The sequence below is a fragment of the Gymnoscopelus microlampas genome, assembly GCF_963454915.1.
Source record: "Gymnoscopelus microlampas genome assembly, chromosome: 21".
Classification (NCBI taxonomy): Eukaryota; Metazoa; Chordata; class Actinopteri; order Myctophiformes; family Myctophidae; genus Gymnoscopelus; species Gymnoscopelus microlampas.
The window spans coordinates 33007909-33028503 of record NC_139958.1 but is presented as its reverse complement, the minus strand read 5'-3'; the positions used below and the strand labels follow the sequence as shown (position 1 = coordinate 33028503).

Here is a 20595-nt window from a genome sequence, read left to right as displayed (position 1 = left end):
TAGGATAAAAAATAAAAAATAAATTAGGGACGGCATGATCAATGTCGTTAAAGCATGTATTGATTTGAAAAGTGTAGCTGAAAAATATTCCCTGAAGACAAGATGGATTTATTAACAAAATTCTAAGTGGTTATGTTGAGATTGTAATTGACAGACAGCAGTGGATAGAGACATAGGAATATGGGGCCTGCAGCCTGCTGATATCTATCTCCAGAGTGACACACAATCACACAAAACAGGCTCCAAATGAAGATAAGACGAGTAAGCTTGATCCCTATCTCTAGTGCCATGACACTCTCAGCAGGAGGCCTCTTACGGAAGCTAAATTACAATCAGATGCCTTCAGGGGCACTTCTGAGGAAGTCATACACAGGAAATGTTAATTTATTGTTGCGTATCTAATTGTACCCTGCTGCGTATATGCTTTCGCATATGTTTGATATCAAGCCTAATTATAGTCATAATTAGTTTAACTTACTGTAGTTTCCTTATGTGTGTGTATGTTATAGATGGGGTTCCAGGGGGTCCCCAGCACAATTTGTTAATATAGCATCAAAATCTGTTTAACCATTTTAACCCTATATACATAGGCTAACAACAACGCTTTTTAACTGCACATTCCGTTCAAAGTGGGTTAAAAAAAAAAGCACTGTAGTAGAAGCTATTTCACTGTTCAAAATTAAGGACGTTGAGGTAAGAAAAACAAGCGCTCCTCTTCCCCAACACTCCACTGAATGTGTAGTGGTGCTGTTGTGAATGGGTATGGTGCACCAGCTTAATATGTTGGTGTGAAACTCTGTATTTTAGTTCTGCAAAAAAAAACAACAACCACATTTCGGTTCATTCGCTAAAGGCCGTTCGGTTCCGTATTTCAAACCCCTAATATAGGCTACAAGTTCACAACTGTGAGCTTGGGCTAGTTTCAGCACGCGACCCTGTCTCACGATGCAGTATAAATCAGGCTTTACATAATCTAAATTGTAGGCTACTATGAGAAATCACTGTTTCAACGAGTGTTGTTTACGCAGTAGCATGTACTGTAGGTCACATGTTTAGCACCTGCCCACCTTCTTTTCGTCGCCTTCCTGCAGAAGTTGCATGTTGCTGCGCCGCTGGCTGTCCGTCCGCCTGAGCGTGGCGCTCCGGTGCTCGGGGAGGTCGGGGGGCGGGGACACACTCCGTCCCTGGGGGTCTACCCAGGTGTACACGTGGTTGGTGACATAGCCGCCCGGTATACGACCAACAGAACGCACCGAGAGGTTGAGCTTTTTACTGCCTTTCAGCACCTGAAGGGAGGAGAGGAGAGGAGAAGTTGTTAATTCCGTGCATGATCTTAACGGCTTCCAAGTCGATATCTGCCAGAACGAGCACACATACATGATTCAGAACTTCAAAGACATTCAGACTATGATCTATAATCCAATCCTTTTTAAATCTCTTGGTTTTACCGAGATAAACACACGTGCCCACGGACACACGCAGACACGCACACACGCAGACACGCACACACACACACACACACACACACACACACACACACACACACACACACACACACTACAAACACTGTGTACTACTGGTGGAATCGAAGCACACTAATAGAACATTTATTTATGTTTTAAAGGGAATAAGAGACGTAAGCAATTTGCACATCTGTGGTGCGAACCACTCCTGGCTGTACCTCATTTTGGCCTAGTAGACAGTAGAACGTACTAATATTTGCCCAAATAGATGTTCAACAAAGATGACACAACTTTGAAGGTTTTGTTTCACCAGGCATTTCAGGCTTTCATGGTCTGTTTCAAAACATTATGCACACAGCAGCATGTGCTGTGACAGACAGACAGACAGACAGACAGACAGACAGACAGACAGACAGACAGACAGACAGACAGGTTAGCATACAGCCAGTCTGTAAAACAAGCAGAGTCAGCATGGCATATCTTACTGAGATTTACTGATATTATCGCCCCATATATTGAAAAACATGCCAGACCACCATGGCATGGCATTTAAATATTTGGATCATTAGCTGGTTGAGCCTCCAGCACACTCCTTGGATGTACATACTTTGTCAGCCCGCCTTGACATTTCCACATGATTAGAACCACAATAAATTTCACATGTAAACACTAATCATCACAGCTGAAACATGAGGAAGGACAACATGGATAGGTCCTCACACAATTCAAGTCGTCCTAACTATCGTAATTCACCTCCTTCACTTTCCAATAAATCTGTGCACAAGCAGTAATGACTACTGCTGTTGAATTGCCTGTTAAAATGCAAATGGAGTAGGCTGGATCAACTTCATTTTTTTGTCTCAGAGCATTTGGATTATATAGAGGACATACTTGAGCACATGTGGCAACCAAATCCTTTTCTTTTCACAAAGCTGATTCTTAATTCTCCTTGGAGAGGTATTACTCCAATTTAGATGATCACAGATTATCATGAGTGTGCAGACTGCAGGCCCTTCACTCTCTCTCTCTGAATCCTACTGATATTAGAGGACATGGGCCTCCGTCTATCCTCGCATGTCTTTTCATAAGGACAAACCCATACAATACAAAATGAGAGAGAGAATAAGATAGAAAGAGGTAGAGAGAGTGGATGAGAGAAAAAGAGAAGAAAGAGGCAGAGCGACAGACAGACAGACAGACAGACAGACAGACAGACAGACAGACAGACAGACAGACAGACAGACAGACAGACAGACAGAGTGAGGAATCAAACACCTGTCATACATACATAAAATACAAAAAAAAAACTATGAATACAGCTTTGTGGCTGTATGCCTCTGCCAACTTGTTGCCATTTACATCCATGACAGACTCATATAATGTATGTAGTGAATGAACACATAAGGTATTTAATGAACGTGTTTGTGAGGTGACTGATGTCACAGTGACCTTGACATTTGACCCTACCTACTTCTGATAAATTCTTCCACGAGTCCAAGTGCACTTATGACCCGAATGTCATGACATTCCCTCGAGGCATTCCTGAGATATCATGTTCAAATGTTGGGATGGAACATAATACCTCCTCCAGGCACGGCTGTCTAACGGCAGAGGCATAGAAAACTAATATTTGATGGGCTTTTAGTGATGGAGTCTAATTTTGCATCCTCATCATCATCATTATCATCATCATCAACATACTGTATCTCAGATTTAACCCCATAAAACGCAATATTTTCACACCGAAACCACGGGCCCACTCTCCGTTTTATGGGGTGATGTAATTTGTGCAGGTTGGCGTCTCTCTCTCTCTCTCTCTCTCTCTCTCTCTCTCTCTCTCTCTCTCTCTCTCTCTCTCTCTCTCTCTCTCTCTCTCTCTCTCTCTCTCTCTCTCTCTCTCTCTCTCTCTCTCTCTCTCTCTCTCTCTCTCTCTCTCTCTCTCTCTCTCTCTCTCTCTCTCTCTCTCTCTGCCAAGCCACCACTCTGATTTATGGTTCCCAACAGGCTCTCTCATGGTGCGTGCTGGGCCGAGAAATTTGACCGTGCATTTATGGGAAATGGACGAAGCAGGCGGAGTGAGCAGTGTTTGGATGAAACGGGAAGCGAAAGAGTTAGGGGAACACAACGCACAGTGGTGTAAAGTAACTAAGTACATTTACTCAAGGTATTTTTTACTTTACTGGAGTGTTTCCAATTTTCAGTACTTTTACTCCACTACATCTCAGGGGCAAATGTTGTTCTTTTACTCCACTACAATTATTTGAAAACTACTAGTTACTTTGCAGATATCAATTATTACATTATAAAACGTACATTAACCACTTTAGCTTTATTTTATACCTTGGCTATTTGAAAATAGCCGATCTACAAGCTCACAACGCGTCGCATCGCAACGCGTTGTGAGCTTGTAGATCTGCTATTTTCAAACATTTTAGTACTTTTACTTTTGGTACTTTAAGTACATTTTGATACCAATACTTTTGTACCTTTACTGAAGTAAATTTGGATATTCCGGACTTTTACTTCAGAGTACTTCTACATTGCAGTATTGATACTTTTACTTAAGTAAAACATTTGAGTACTTTTTCCACCACTGACGACGCATGCAAGGACTCAGGAGAGGAGCAGGCGGGGGGAGCAGAGCTAATGCGTCCTTTGTAGGCTACTCCGTCGTATGGCGGTGTTGCACGCTGAAAATAGGCAATCTATGAGCCTACGAGGCTTCGCGATGCGATGCGTTGCGACACGTTTCCCAAATTAGCTCAAACTTCACCACGCAACGAACCGTGAGCTCACGAATGGTCATACGACGATGTCCGGCGCGCGACATCGTCGTATGACGAACTATAAATCAGGCTTAACCCGTTAAAACCGCGAATGCATGTGTGTAACCATTATTTTATACTTTGGCCTTTTTTTTTTTTATCGTGAAAATGTGTGCAAATCTTTGAACATTTATAACTAAAATCTTTGCTTCTGGGGATTCTACAAATGTCAAAATCCAGTTCTCAGAAAAATTGTGCTTTTTTGTATGTTGCTATAATATCAGTGATTCTCTTCTTCTATTCTCTATTCTTTTTTCATGTCAAGGGCCCCCAAAATTATATGTATCTGGCCGCGGACCCCCCATCAAAAATATTTTGTTCCAGGGACTCCCAAAAGCAAAGATTTGAGTTAAATTTTATATTAAAAAAACATAATATATTCAAAGATTTGCACACGGAAAATAGCAGATCCATAAGCTCATAACGCTATGAGCTTGTAGATCTGCTATTTTTGAATAGCCAAAGAAATATTAAAATGACGCAGATGCGTTCCCGCTCTCAATGGGTTAACGGATGTAATGCATGCCGATGGCAGTGTGGGTTTCCGCAGAGTGCTCAACTGGTTTCCCCATGTTGCTGTGTGGGGCTAAAGCCACCTCGTCTGTGGGGGGTGGGGGGGTGGGGGGGTGGGGGGGGGGGGTGCTGATTGTGACACTGCCCTGATGAAGCGAGGCCTGCTGCTCGCCAGGCGGAACAAACAGTACTGGAAAAAAATAATGGGAAATATAACAGAGTATAATGGGAAATGGCAAAGGCAGGTAAACTGCTTTTGGAATGAGGCCTCAGACAAAACAATGTGCTCGTTGTGAGAAGCTGGGTGATCCATTGTGCACGCAACGCCGGGCTCCACGAGCCGACCGACTTCATTTAGGCGAGCCCGGGCTCGATGTAGGTGTAACGTACTAGCTATTGCATTAGGGAAGTGAAAGATTAAGCATCCACCAGTACCAGTGGTGAGTTCTTTAACTAATAGCACCACAGCGACATCATACACACAAAACATGCCCCCCCCCTCCACATCCGTAACATTTATGTTCTTCCTGACATTCAAAATTGTACCACTGAACTAAGACGGAAAACCTGCTCGGCGATATTGCGCTTTCAGTTTCAGGGCAATACCGCTTGTCAACCAGCAGTTGTCCTACCTGACCACAAGGTCTAAATGTCTTGGCACAAAAGCAGGGAGACCTCCTCCAACCACTGAAGGTGTGCTAGTTACATATTAGTATTAACATACTCTTTAATGTCCACTCAACTCCATGTCATGAGCTTTGGAAGAACACAATTAGCTGCTATAAACGTTCAGAGCAGGTTGGGCTTATGAGAACAGAAGAAAAGGGTCCACCAGGGCATACTGGTAATTTGTGGTTAAAGCCTATTTGCTTCTCGGGCTTGAAAACACTCACTAATTGTTTCCACTAATTGGCCACACTTGATAGGTTGTTGCACTGATGAATCGTTTCTCACACACCGACAAACCACAACACACCTGCAGGCTGATGCACGCATATACAGTACATGCTGTATACAAATACATACACACTCATTTGCACAGACACACATATCACTCAGGAGGTAGAGCGCGGACGTCTTGGAATTGGAAGGTCCCCGGTTCGACTCCCAGCTGGCTCCTCCTGGCTGCGCGTCAAAGTGTCCTTGAGCAAGGCACTTATAAGGGATAGTTCACCCAAAAAAATCGATTAGTCACCCTATGGAGACTTGAATTCATGGATATTCATTTGTTTTTGTCGCATTCCTAAGCCAATATTGATGACCAGCGGACCGGTGAGGAGACACAAAAGAGACTCTTTGTGTCTCCTACCGGAACCGCTGCCGGTCATCAAATTATTGGCTTAGGAATGCGACAAAAACTAAAAAATATCCATGAATTCAAGCCTCCACGGGGTGACTATTTTGGGGGTGAACTATCCCTTTAACCGCTAACAGCTCCTGATTAGCAGGTTGGTGCCTTGCGTGGCTGCCTTTGCCAGCGGTTTGTGAATGTGTCTGTGAATGGGTGAATGTGAAATAAATTGTAGAGCGCTTTGAAGGGTCAGACAGGACTAGAAAGGTTCTATATAAATACAGTCCATTTACCATTTACCAGAGCACCTCCCCCACAGTAGAGGCTTTCCACACCGCAAGGCTTTTAATGTTGGCCAACATAACCTTTCTCATTAACTGCAGAGACAACACTATCCACATAAATCCGATAGCGTCCACATTCTGGGCATGTCATCAAACTGGCAGACATTCTGTGAAAATAGGTGAACATTCAGCAAAAAGAGCTGATCTACAAGCTGCTGTCTATTTTTTGGTGAAGAGATTTGATGAAGAGGGGAAAAAAGAGGGGGCCAAGTATAGACTCCTGATCTTGGTCAACAAAGTATATAAGCCTTTGGTTAATGGTATTTCCAAGACTAAAAAGGGTAATATACACTGCTTCAGATAGTCGAACACAACAACACAAGCCAATAGAGGGAGTGTCATCATACTAATATTTAGTCTTATCTTGATGAAAAATTCTCTCAAATCCCACATCCAACAGCCCACAAAAAAGCTTAAAATCCACCCTCTCTTTTTTAGAAATATAAATAGCTTTGCCTTCAAGCCAAAACAAATCTGGTTGCAATTTTTTGTCTTTGTTGGACTATGGTGATCATATACAATAATATGCATGCCCCAAGATCTTTCCTCACACACATTTCATAGACAGTACAAAGGCAGTAAACGGCTTTACATAAGGCAATAAAGGCATATAAAGACATAAAATGAATTTAAAGGCATAATAAAATAGCGCAATAAAAAAATACAACAGGCATAAGCTGAATTATTTCATAAAAGGCAGTGGAGAACAAAGTCTTTATCTGGATCTAAAAAGTAGTCGGCGTGGGCACAAGTCTCAGATCCTCTGGAAGTTTTCTCCAACTGTGTGAGACATAATAACTAGGCTGCCTCAGCCGTATCTCGTTATAACTCTAGGAAAAGTTAAGCTCGATTCATACTTTCGTTGCGCGACGCCGTCATGCGCCGGAGCATAAATTAGCCTTTTGTAGAGCGGTCCCAGACGACCTGGGACTTACATTTAAAGATGACTTGATTTAAAGATGATCACCAAGAGATTAAAAACTATTCTATAACTCAATGAACAGTGGAAAAGATCGGAGAAGAATCAAGAAGGTTTATTTTGTCATTCTCACAGGTACAAGAAGCGAAATGTTGGTTGGCCCAGGGCTGGACTGGGACCAAAATTTGGCCCTGGCATTTTGGCCCAGACCGGCCCACCACAACCGGTGCGCCGATAGCAGACACTCTACCGCCATTTTCCGCGCACACGCCGGCACCCGATCTCCTGTCTCTCTCAGCTCTGTGAGCCGGTGCTACTGAAGGATTGGCCCTCTCCACTTAGAGGCCACACAGCCCAAACATTACCGTAACTAATAATTGGGCCGCACAACCCAGAAATGACCGTAATGATTTAAAAAATATATATACAGTATAAAAATAAAAATAAAGTTTTTTTTCCCCAGCTCCCCACCGGGCATATGCCCGGTATGCCATATGGCCAATCCGCCCCTGGGTTGGCCATGTAAAGTATAACATGAGAATGAATTGGTGTTCAGCTGTTTGTGTGTTCGTGTGTGCGCGTACTGCGTGCATTTGTTGGACGTACAGTAGAGAATCCGCTCAGCCAGAAGGATTAATGAGTAATTGACAAGGCCGCCAACATAGACTTAATGGACCAGAGTCATCAATCACAGGGATTAGCCAAAGGAAAACATCCACGATTGAGCTCCGGCCCCTGTGCCATCACCACTTATCTACTCATTCCACAATCCATCTTTTACCCTCTCTCTTTAATTAGTGTGCATACCCCTAAACCCCACAGCAAAAATCCTTCATTGTTCTTATAGGGTGGAAAAACTGACCCTGTTGGGGTACAAGCGCGCACACACACACAAATGTATGCACACAATAGACACGCCCATTATTCACTCACAATGTACAAGGGAGCGATTAACAGTTTTGCATGAATGCTGCAGCTTCCTTGTATCTCTCTCTCTCTCTCTCTCTCTCTCTCTCTCTCTCTCTCTCTCTCTCTCTCTCTCTCTCTCTCTCTCTCTCTCTCTCTCTCTCTCTCTCTCTCTCTCTCTCTCTCTCTCTCTCTCTCTCTCTCTCTCTCTCTCTCTCTCTCTCTCTCTCTCTCTCTCTCTCTCTCTCACACTCCCCCCTCTATACTGTTCATCATCTCTTCCATTCAACATTTACCAGCCTGCCTGAAACCACTCATTAAGACATGGGCTCTAATCCCCCTGGTGACAACAACATAACTCTTTGAATTTGTAATTCTGCTGCATGCAGACACAGAGGGTATTATTCATAATACATGACAGTTATTTCTATTATTGCGCTAGATAAGCAAAAAACCAACACCCATGAATTTGTAAACTCTGAAACTAAATATTATTAGATAATGATTCTAGGACAAACCGCATAACAGTATGCATGGTACATTTGTACTATCACAGGTCAACTTTTTACACTCTCCGAGTCAACGGCACACTAAGACGGCAAAATGCCAAATGCAGCTAAAAGAAAAGAGTTTCCACGATACATAATGTTCTACATACTGTTTTAAATCACTGATTCATTCACTCATCCCTGCATTGAACTGGTCACATTTAATCATATTTTATATCGGTATGGTAGTGCCGACTATGTCAATGGGTCAAAACATACACATCAAAACCGTGACTGTTAAATTTAATGTACCCTTATAGGTTCATTGTTGTACATTCACACTCAAGAGTTATATTGAACCCTGTGGCTGTGCGTCTGACCGTCTGTCCACCACTCCTTTCAACCCCCAACCCCCCCCCCCCATTCCCATTAATCAAACTTGCTTCCCACAGCTCTGCTCTCCTCCTACGTAGGTCATATCTCCTGTATCGAACGCCATATCTCTCGGCGTCTGTTATTTACGAGGCCTTCTACACCCAGGCGTCAACACCCTGCATCTTTCACCGACATTTACTCAGCGAGAAAGAGAGCGAGAGAGAAATGGTCATCTCCGCCATGTTCTTAGATCTGAGCCTGCATCTCTGCATTGGTGCACACGTTAGCCCATTGAGAGGGTTTACCAGGCTAACACACACCCTGGATGTCAGAGCAAAACCTCTGCCCCAAACTTCTCACATTGGGCCTGTTATAGCACCATCAGAACACATTTTTTTGATATTACTCCTACGGATTTTGTCCAAACATCATGCAAATGATCAAGTGATCAAGACGGAGCTGTCCGATTTTTCATATTCCATCCTGATTGGCTAAGATTGTCTTCCAAAATTTTGGCTTTTCAAATCATGAACACAGTGTCTGATTGCTGGGAAACTTTGCACGCACATTCCCACTAAGCCTAGAAAGAACCTCCATCCCAAACGCTTCAAATCTCATGGTGGCGCTACAACAACCCATTTCATGTTTTGGCTTATAACTCTTGAACGGTAGGTCGTTACAATCAACATGGATTACTTGGATCATGACTTATAGGCCTCGTTTGTACCAGATTACATTTTCTGCCAGAGTGCGTTTTCCCACAGATTTTGTCCAAAACTCACACAAATCGGTACACATTATCTCTGGGGTCATGTGATCAAGATGTATTACTCAAGAGTTTTCAGATCGCATTCCGATTGGCTATGACTGCCTTCCACAGTTTGCGGGCCCTGGGTGGGCAACCCAGCCTGGCGGAGACCTGTGCTCCGAGGTGCACACTTTTCTTGTTCATGTATGTATTCACATGCACAAATCAATCTACATTCATGTGTGTGTATGTATGCACAGCACACATACTGTAGGTCTACTGTACTGTACCTTTCCACCTCTGCATGAATGACTGCACGCCAGCCACTCAAGTGCTCCGGCGCTCTAGTTTGCAGGGGAAAAGCCAATGACAGTAATGAATTGTCTCCTGCTCGGGGCCGTATAGAAGCTTACTTTGGAATGTGCAGCTGCATACTGTAGCAGCAGCCATGTCTGTTTCCATTGTACGTACCGAATCAATTACAAACCACCTTCTGCTCACAAACACACAGACGTAGCTGTATATCCACTCAGACCCCCCGCCACACACACACACACACACACACACACACACGAGCGAGCGCCCCCCCGAGGGATCACAAAGACATCTGGAGTATGAAATGGGATGATTTCAACCACTTAAACCCTATATACGTATTTGACCAGGGCCCCCCAGCGGGCTATACTGTACTCACTCTTTTTTTCCCTCTACACCAAATCTCTTCGCGGGAAAATAACCAATCCACATGCTGACAACGCGTCGCGTTGGGAGGTTGAAGATCGGATATTTTCAGCAAATGTTCACCTATTGTTGCCGAATGTTCACCATTATGACGTGCCCAGAATAGGGACGCTAGGATTCACGTGGCTAAGTAATCACGGCTTCTTCTGCCCTCTTTAATAGCAAGGCAGTACAAATTGGAGCTGTGACAGATTTTGCAGTAAATGTCTGAGGTAGAGGACAGATGATTCTTATCAGTGTTGATGGTGATTAGACTCAAACATCTCATCAAGCAGACAACATGACTTATTTCCTCATTTGAGCACATCAGAAGCGCCATGATGCCAGATGTGTCTATTTTTTTTGTACCTTCCGCACCAGCCCCTATTATATATTCCACTCGCTGCGTTGACCTTGAAAGACTATCCTCGGAGTTTATCGGTTGGTGATCATAGGCTTTCATCAATGGTTGATTGCATTGTCTTCGTCTTGTCATTCACAGACTGATCAGAATGTCCATGCTTTCATGATGCCGTTACTTTTCCCTCATCAGTGGTCACACTTGGGATGATGATTGGGGCTGTCGCAGAAGTTGGGGGCCCCAATCAAAAATGTAATAGGATCAGAACACAGCCGAAGCACACCATACTGTAAGCGTACACGCATGCATCGTGCCAATTTAAAATTCCCAGAGAAGGATTCATTCTATTCCTGAAATGGAATTAAAAATCCAAAATTCTATTTAGTCAAGGAGTCGTATCATTTCGTTGTTGTTACACCAAGCTACTCTTGCAACAAATTGCTCCTGGATTGTCTGGATTGAAACCTCTGCAACCCGTCAAGCTATACAATCCAAAGCAAATGCAATCTCACTCAGTGTCTTTGCATTTGGCAAACACAAACCGTAATAGCTCAAATCAAATTAGATTTGAGCTATTACCCCCTGTGTTGCTTAATAAACACAAGTACAATACAGAAAGTACGTTCATTTACGTGAAATAATATTTTATTCCTTATTCCATTTATTTTTGTGGGAAGTATTTTGATTCTTTGACTGATCAGACTGATTATAGATTTTGATCTAATGCAACTGCACTTTTTAGAAATAACACAATGCTGCTGCTTACAGCATGTGTGACAAGCTACTCACCTCGATATGTCTTTTACAATCAATCAGTGGGTAAAAGTGTCATTGTTTTAAACTGGTATGCGGCAGTGTTGATTTTGACAGCAAATTTTTATTTAGTTTTAGTCATAGTCTTTTGAGTAAAATTCCATTTAGTTTTAGTCATATTTTAGTCATCTGAAATGTTTTAGTTTCAGTCTAGTTTTAGTCGACTAAATATCATATTATAGTCGACTAAATCTACAGTTGATTCAGTTGACTATGATATATTTTGGCGGTGCCTTGATGGCGTCGTAATGGCTGATTTTACACTTGGTTGCACGCTGAAAATAGACGATCTACAAGCTCACAAAGCGTCGCAGCGCGACGCTTTGTGAGCTGACGCTTTGTGAGCTGAGTAGATCTGCTATTTTCAGAGCACAACACCCGAGCATAACCAAACATATTTCAGTCTAGTTCTTATTGTGGGATCGCTAAAGCGATCACACTAATGTTATTGCCACTCTTTATTATATACTATACCATATTCCGCCCGTTTTTTGGACACTAACTAGTCCTTCATACTTTTAGCTACAAACTCCGTTCCAACTCTTCAACGTTCGGCCTACACAGGACATGTCGGCTACCATTTGAATTTTTGAAATAATTTGTACTTTTAGAGATATTTCACTTTTTACTGCTAAAAAAATCCCATTCATTTCAATGGGGAAATTCATACTTTTAGCTAGAAACTCCGTTCCAACTCTATAACGTTCAGCCTACTTAGGACATATTGGCTACCTTTTGAATTTTTGAAATAATTTGTACTTTTAGAGATATTTCACTTTTTACTGCTAAATAAATCCCATTCATTTCAATGGGGAAATCCTATTTAGCTACAGTGGAGCCTAGCAACTGCTTATCAGACCCTAGCAACACCATATTAGACCATAGCAACCACCTTTTTACCCTAGCAACCACCTGTTTTACCATAGTAACCGCATTTTAGACCATATAGACGGCATATTAGACCTTAGCAACCCCCTATTGGACCCGAGCAACCACCAATTAGACCCTATCAACCACCTATTAGAACCTAGCAACCGGCTATCAGACCCTAGCAACCACAGTTTTACCCAAAAAAAATACATTTTACACTATTCAACAACGACAAACCTTTAGAACCGTAGACCTTTTAAACCTTTAGAACCTTTCAAACCTTTCAAACCTTTTGAACCTTTAGAACCTTTCAAACCTTTCAAACCTTTCAGACCTTTCAAACCTTTAGAACCTCTTAAACCTTTAGAACCTTTCAAACCTTTCAAACCTTTCAAACCTTTAGAACCTTTCAAACCTTTAACACTACTAACACTATCAATACTCAATACCATCAACATTCTTAGCGATCCCACACTGTTTCTTCAGGAAAAGTACTTTCTAGTTTGTTGTTGAAATTGTCAATATATTTAGTTTTAGTCATCATAGCTTAGTTTTTATTTAGTTTTTATCAGTGAAAAAAGGTAGTCGACCAAAATTTTTCGTCATAGTTTTAGTCGACGAAATCAACACTGGTATGCGGTATGGGTAACGTTTGGAGAAATCTGATTAAACTGGGTTGATCGTTTTTCTTTCCAACCATCTTGACAGCACATGCCACAAGCACACTGTCAATAATAATCCTCCGCGTGGCCAGACCTGCGTCTCGTCAAACTCTACATGAGATTAAATTAAACTGTCAATGGCTGACAAGCTAACTCTCAGGTCACATTGGTCTGACGAATGAGGAGGGCCAGCTAAGAGGGCGTAAAAAAAAAGATAGCTTCCTTGTTAATCTCTAGGAGTATACTGCTAGGAAATTATTTTTATTACAGTAGCTCTGGAAACCTTGATTTTATGTCCTTGACTGAGATATGGTTGTACATCCTCCTGATTATGACAGTTTTAGCTTCAGCTTTAGTGTCATGTGGTCAGACCTCTACCCAGACTGGCCAACGGGAAATTCAAGACATTTCCAGATGGGCTGTGTAATCGCTGCTGTGGCCTACGGTCTATATTTGGCTAATGTTCCTCCCAGAATATGGAGGCTGCGGAGTTCAAGTAGTTAAGTTGCACTGGCAGTATTTGAGCCAAGGTGAGACCTACCCTCCCACTGTCAGAAAAAAAAGAAAAGGCCCTTGGCTATAGCAACTGGTCAAAATGTCAGTAATCGACTTTGATTGGTTTGTTTCGCTTTCCGCCCGCCACTGTACCAGCACTGCTGTGAACAAAACTAGCATGGTCTGAGCAGGTGTGTGAGCAGGTGGGCCATCCGAGCATCAATATAAATTGTGAAAAGCAATATTATCAATGAACCCCATTCCAATTAAGAACAAGAGAAAAGATGGAGCTGAAAGAAAATGAAGGCCTGTGGGAGGAGGCAGTGAAATGTTTTAAATTAACTGATATATTCAGACAGAGCCCGTAGCATGGATTAAATCAGTAAAAAACACTTGATGCTGAACGTATCTAAAAGACATTCACACAGCTTTGGGCAAAACTGGACAGCCCATTAACTAAAATGTGAGAAAAGCATGCCATTAGCCTACGGCACAGTATTTGAATACAATTGGAAAATGCGCTGTTATATGAACTATAATGAATGCAAAAAGCTTTCCTCTTTTGTTAAATTAATAGCAGTGCTAGTGCTTCAGAGGAGAGCCATTAGCACAGAGGAAGTGACAGGGTACAGAGCAAGCAGTCCACAGTATGACAAATAATCGGTATAATTCTGAGTTATGTGTGAGATTTACTCAGGCTATGACTCTGAAACAGTTGAGCAAAAACGTATTTGATGAGAAAATATTACGACCGCATATATTGGTACAGTTGTTGCATTGAATATTGGCGCGTAGCTGTCATCTAAATGATTTGACAAAATAATGCAATAATGGTGTTTAGTTAATTATAATGCCATAGCATATTATTATTATTATTATGATATGAGTCCTGTTGTGACTGTTGTGTTGAGGGGCACATTTTGTTGATGTAGGCAGTGGTGGAAAAAGTACTCAAATTCTTTACTTAAGTAAAAGTACCAGTACTGCAATATAGAAATACTCAAGTTACAAGTAAAAGTCCAGAATAAAACATTTACTTCAGTAAAAGTACAAAAGTATTGGCATCAAAATGTACTTCACGTACTAAAACTAAAAGTACTAAAATATGTGAAAATAGCAGATCTACAAGATCACAACGTGTCGCGGTGCGACGCGTTGTGAGCTTGTAGATCTGCTATTTTCAAATAGCCGATCTATAAAATAGGGCTGAAGTGGTTAATGTATGTTTCATAATATCATAATTTATATCTGAAAAGTAACAAGTAACTAAAGTGTTCATATAATTGTAGTGGAGTAAAAGTACAATATTTGCTTCAGAGATGTAGTTGAGTAGAAGTAAAAGTACTGAAAATGGGAAATACTACAGTAAAGTAAAAATTCCTGAAAAGTGTGCTTAAGTACAGTACTTGAGTAAATGTACTTAGTTACTTTACACCACTGGATGTAGTAAAGAGAAAAGGCACTGGACTGGTGGACTGTCTGGAGGATATTGTTACAGTATGGTTGTTTTTAATAGAATGCTGTAGTGTGTCTGCCAGCCAGATATGGAATAGTGCTTGGTGATTACTTAGCCCATTAGGTGGAATGGACACCTGCTGTGACTATTGGATTCATATGGAGTGTGACATACTGAGTGTTGCTGTAGTCGGGTGGAAATCTTGTATTCCAAAACCGCTAGTTTTCAGGAAATGGAACAAAAATTGGTTCATTGGCGAAATCCGAAAGTCCGAAAATAGAGGTTTGCGCACTATTTCTTACAAGGCTCTGCAGTCAAAGCTTTATTGATTCACGTTTTGTCTTCGTTAGAAGGGTACATCAAGTCTTCAACATTCTGAAGAAGACTTTTTAGTCAAAACGTCAATCAATAAAGCTTTGACTGGAGCACTGAAAGATATATATATATATATATATATATATATATATATATATACTGTATCACAGGGAAATTGGCATTCTTTGGGAAATTGGAAAGGTATGCTTGTTTTTAGGCGCGTGGCTTCGGCGCGAGGCGGGGCTTTTCGAGACAGGGTTTTTTACGCGAGGCGCGAGGCGGGGCTTATTATATGAAGTTAGGTGGAAAATGGGTGAAGTCGTCCTTTAACAACAATCAGTTTCTTTTTTCAAAAATGTTTTGAAAGGTGACCCTACAGGTAGCAGAAAGGAATTGCACGGAGATGACATGGTGACAGGAGGAAGCTCCTAAATGTACAGTCTATTGCCAGTAGTTCTGGCACAGTATTAACCTATAAATGAAGCCTATAGCCTATAAATGAACATTGTAAATGTCTAGCATTCAAAACCAGCTGCACATACAATGCCCTGGAAACCTTTCTACTGTTAAAGGTTAAATTATACTGGTGATATAAGTGTCCTGTATTTGTTTATAGGGAGTTTAGGTGAGTTTACCAGACGTCACAAACCTGCTGAATTTGGGATTATTGAATGTTTGGCACGGGGGGGATTTACAGTAGCTGTTTTTTTTTTAATCCTTCATTATTTGAATATCCAGCATTTAATATTATCTGCTGCTCTGACTTTAATAGCTTTTCTTTTCTTTCTCGTTTTTGTACAGTTTCTATGTAGGCTATTTATATTAGACATTTCAGTGAGATGTCTAGATATAAACTCAGCGAATTGGATTTAACGCATTACTTAGAAACGGCAATTGATTTTGTACCAGTGTATGCTTCATCGTTTGAAAAGACTGTAGCACTATGCTTCTGTACATCAGTGGTTCTCAAAGTGGGGTCCGGGGACCCCTGGGGGTCCTTGAGGAGGTTCCAGGGGGGCCCCAGCAGAGTGAGTTAAAATAGCATCACAATCAGTTCAACCACTTTCACACTGTATAGGTTGGAAAAAAGCTGATCTACTAGCTCACAATGTGAGACGACGTGAGCTTGTAGATTGGTATTTTCCTAATATTTTTGACACACAAATCTTGTATTGGTTCGGGGGGGGGGGGGGGTCCCCTGGCACAGAATATTGTCAGATGGGGGTCCGTCACCAAATTTCTAGAATCATTAGACCCAATTCCCAGTTTGAATCATTGCATGGTACTAACGCATTAAAACCTGAGGCCGATTCTACAAATGTCTTCTAAATCCTAACAGTTTTCTGAAACACTTATGTTGCTATGATATCAGTGGTTCTCAAACCTTTTCATGTCAAGCACCCCCAAAATTATATGTATTTAGCCACGGACCCGCATCTCAAAATATTTAGTTCCAGGGACCCCCCCAGAAGCAAAGCTTTGATTTACAGATGTTCCCTTTAAAAATATATATATACAAAGATATGCACACATTTTCATGATTTTTTAGAATAGCAGATCTACGAGCTCATAGCGCGGCACTCGTGCCGCACTATGAGCTTGTATATCTGCTATTTTTTAATAGCCAAAGTATAAAATAATGGTTAAAGTGGTTAGAATAACAAATGACGGCTGCTTTCCCTGTCTTAATGGGTTAATAGGCCACCTGTCAGTGAGAGAGACACTGACAGTGTCATAGCTGAGCGTCCTGATGCACTTTTGTTACCTCTTGTTTTGGTCTATAAGCTTCTTGCATCGTCTGCAAAGTGGGAGGCTAATGATGTACTGTATGAGTACGTGTGGCAGATCAAATATTTGATATACAAATCATTTTGTGACCTCACACTGCTTTGTGCTGAAATATCACCCACATTTGTATCAACCGTATATAATGTTTATGTCTACAGTATGGCTTTTTCAGTACTCTGTCCTCACTACATAGGAAAAAAAACTGAACATGCATAAAACTGCAAGCATAAAACTGTCCTTTTATCTAGTAGCATCTGCCTCAAGTAAGTAACTTAGTGTTGTTAATTTACAATTTAATGTACAAATCTAACCAAATGGACCCATATGAGTCCTTTTGGATACATATGTACACTCTCTTTAGTTACAATAGGGATATTATTACTGAGAATGGCAGAATGCTGCCGCCAGAGTCCTCATAGACCGACGTGTTGTGACCTTGTAGATCTGATATTTTCGCTGCGCAACATGCATTCATAGCAGACATGCTGGCTTCTATGGAATCCAAATCGCTGAAATGAGTCGTGGCAACCGAGAACTTGAATCCATGCGCAGGCCTGAAACGACTCTGTTCTTTTCAATCACAGCTGAAAGCTTTTCTGTTTACCGCTACCTTTAACTGAAGGGTTTTATTAATCATTTCCTCTGCACTGTAATCTTATTATTTCCCTTTTCCTTTTTTTCCTTTCTTGTCTTAACGCTCTGTATCCTAATGCTTAATGTTTTTTGTAAAGCACTTTAAATTGCAGTCTTGTTGAAGACGGTGAAGGTGTTCCACAAGTAAACCTACCTCACCTTGCCAGGTTGTGATAAACCGATAGTGCCTTTATACGCATTTCCTCCCCATAAATGTGTTGCTTTGACAGTAAAAGGGCTTAGTGTAGAGAGCAGCTATTATGTAACCAACTACTGGTCCTCCAGAGCATTTCTGTAAATCAACTAAATCAGCCTTCAGTGGTAGTGAATACCAGGTAGTCACTTAAATTGTAGAATGTTGCTGTCACTCTGTTGCATAACTGAACTTGGTGTGAACCTATCTGTACTTAGACCGTATTTACAGTGATGGAAGAAGTATTGTTACCAAGTATAAGTCCTGTATTCAAACATTTTACTCGAGTAAAAGTACAAGAGTATTGGCATCAAAATATACTAACAGTACCAAAGTAAAGTAGCGAATGGGCCCATTTCACAATTATTTTCAAAACGTGTCAAACCTTTGAGCTGAACTGGTGAACTGGTTAATGTACGTTTCGTAATAATAATCTAAATATGCAACATAACTTGAGTAAATGTACTTACTATCCACCACGGTGCATTTATCACTCCCATGAGGAGTGACGGTGGTATTTAGCTGGAGTGTGAACCACTCCACCCTGCCTTAAACGTATTGTATGCATCCATAGGTCTTTGAGTGGTTATTTATCAGCCCTGGTGTCTGCCAACTGATGTTTAGTGTATTAGATGGCCTCATTATGCAGTTATGCGAGTGCATACGTGTGTGTGTGTGTGTGTGTGTGTGTGTGTGTGTGTGTGTGTGTGTGTGTGTGTGTGTGTGTGCGCCAGCCGTGTGTGCGTGTGTGTCATACATTATGTAAAGGCAATACTGGGTACAAGGTTCTGTGTGAGATAAATATATAAGATGGTGATATTAGAGTACCTCCATGATTGTGTGTGTGTGTGTGTGTGTGTGTGTGTGTGTGTGTGTGTGTGTGTGTGTGTGTGTGTGTGTGTGTGTGTGTGTGTGTGTGTGTGTGGTCTATCATAGTCTCTTTATGATGCTGGACGTGGACCCTGGAGACCTCATGGGGCCTCTTTTTGCTGTTTTGCCCAACACGCACGCACGCATGCAGGCACACACACACACACACACACACACAAACAGCCTCTCTCCCAAGGTCCCTTCGATGTTCACAGCATGGCTGTAATAGATATCATCATCATCATCATCATCATCAGACATGAAAACAAATAACGCAACCGACGCGTGTCAAATGACAATAATTCAAGCCGGTGAACAAATAAATAAGATAGGACTTGTATCGTCTCAGTGGGCTCTATACTGTAGTTCCAGAACTGACACTCTGTTCCTATAATGAAATTAATGACGGCATGAATTCAAAACTAATCACGGTGCTTTATAACAGCCAGCAGTAATATTATGGCGGGTGAGATCGCTTATTGGATGGGACTGGATTGAATGATCAAATTAATACACACTTTTAAACATTTTTTTTTTAACTCTTCAAGTTCTCAAGCTGGCTAACACAGAAAGATTAGATCTCCCTCTCCTATATGATTCTTGACAGGAGCTGTGCTTTGATGTGCCACTCTGCCAGATATGATCTGACGTGATAGCCTTGGAGGGAGAGAGGGACAGAGAGAGAGACAGAGAGAGAGAGAGAGAGAGGCTGTTTCCTCTACCTGTAATAAAGTAACCTTGTCCTTACTTTGATGTCAGTACAAACAACGAGCTTGCAATACATTATATGCAACATTAGCCATATTATAGGGGTGCATTATTTATTCTGTATGTATCACTGTGTTCTTTCCCCCCGATGCTTGTAAGCCTGAGCTACTTACAGTACTTGCGTGTGGAAGTTGTGCACTGACAATAGGCAATCTACAAGCTCACAACGCATACCACTGTGACGTGTTGTGATCTTGTAGATCAGCTACGAGCATAAAACAGGCATAGAGGATGAACGGCATGTTAGCAAGCATGTTAAAAACTATGGCATGTTCTTACGGTACGACCCAATACGCAGCACAAGTCAATCATAAGCAGATTAGACATTTGTTTTTTTAAACGGTGAACGATATTGACTGAATCTTTGAAATACAATCATCCTCCCCGGGTTCATTCATTATGTCCACATGGTATTTACGGCGACATATTAGAATCCTAATCAGCCATGCCACAAGCCAGATCAATACGGTTGACTGACAGGGATATTGAGAGACCCTGCATGCCGCACCCACTGAGCCATCCATCTATACACTCACATCACCTCGATGTTCCCTGTGCCTGCTTCATGGTTATCACAGCACTTCTCTATTCCTTTCCCCCCACACAATGTGGGGTTAAGTGCAACGGTGGAAAACGTACTCACATTTTTTACTTGAATAGAAGTATCAATGCTGCAATGTAGAAATACTCTGTTACAAGTTAAGGTCCGGAATTCAGAATTTACTTGCGTCAAAGTACAAAGGTATTGGTATCAAAATGTACTTAAAGTACCAAAAGTA

At 41.5% G+C, this 20595-nt stretch overlaps 1 protein-coding gene across 1 annotated transcript in view; it reads right to left on the bottom strand.

Moving 5' to 3' along the window:
* The window catches only part of whrna (whirlin a), a gene marked incomplete at its 5' end in the record, with an annotated part of 218535 nt that overhangs the window by 124886 nt on the left and 73054 nt on the right, over window positions 1-20595 (bottom strand). The window contains one exon of the mRNA XM_084046074.1: window positions 1068-1286. Coding sequence (XP_083902200.1) covers window positions 1068-1286 — 219 coding nt within the window. The remainder of the gene's footprint in view (window positions 1-1067; window positions 1287-20595) is intronic.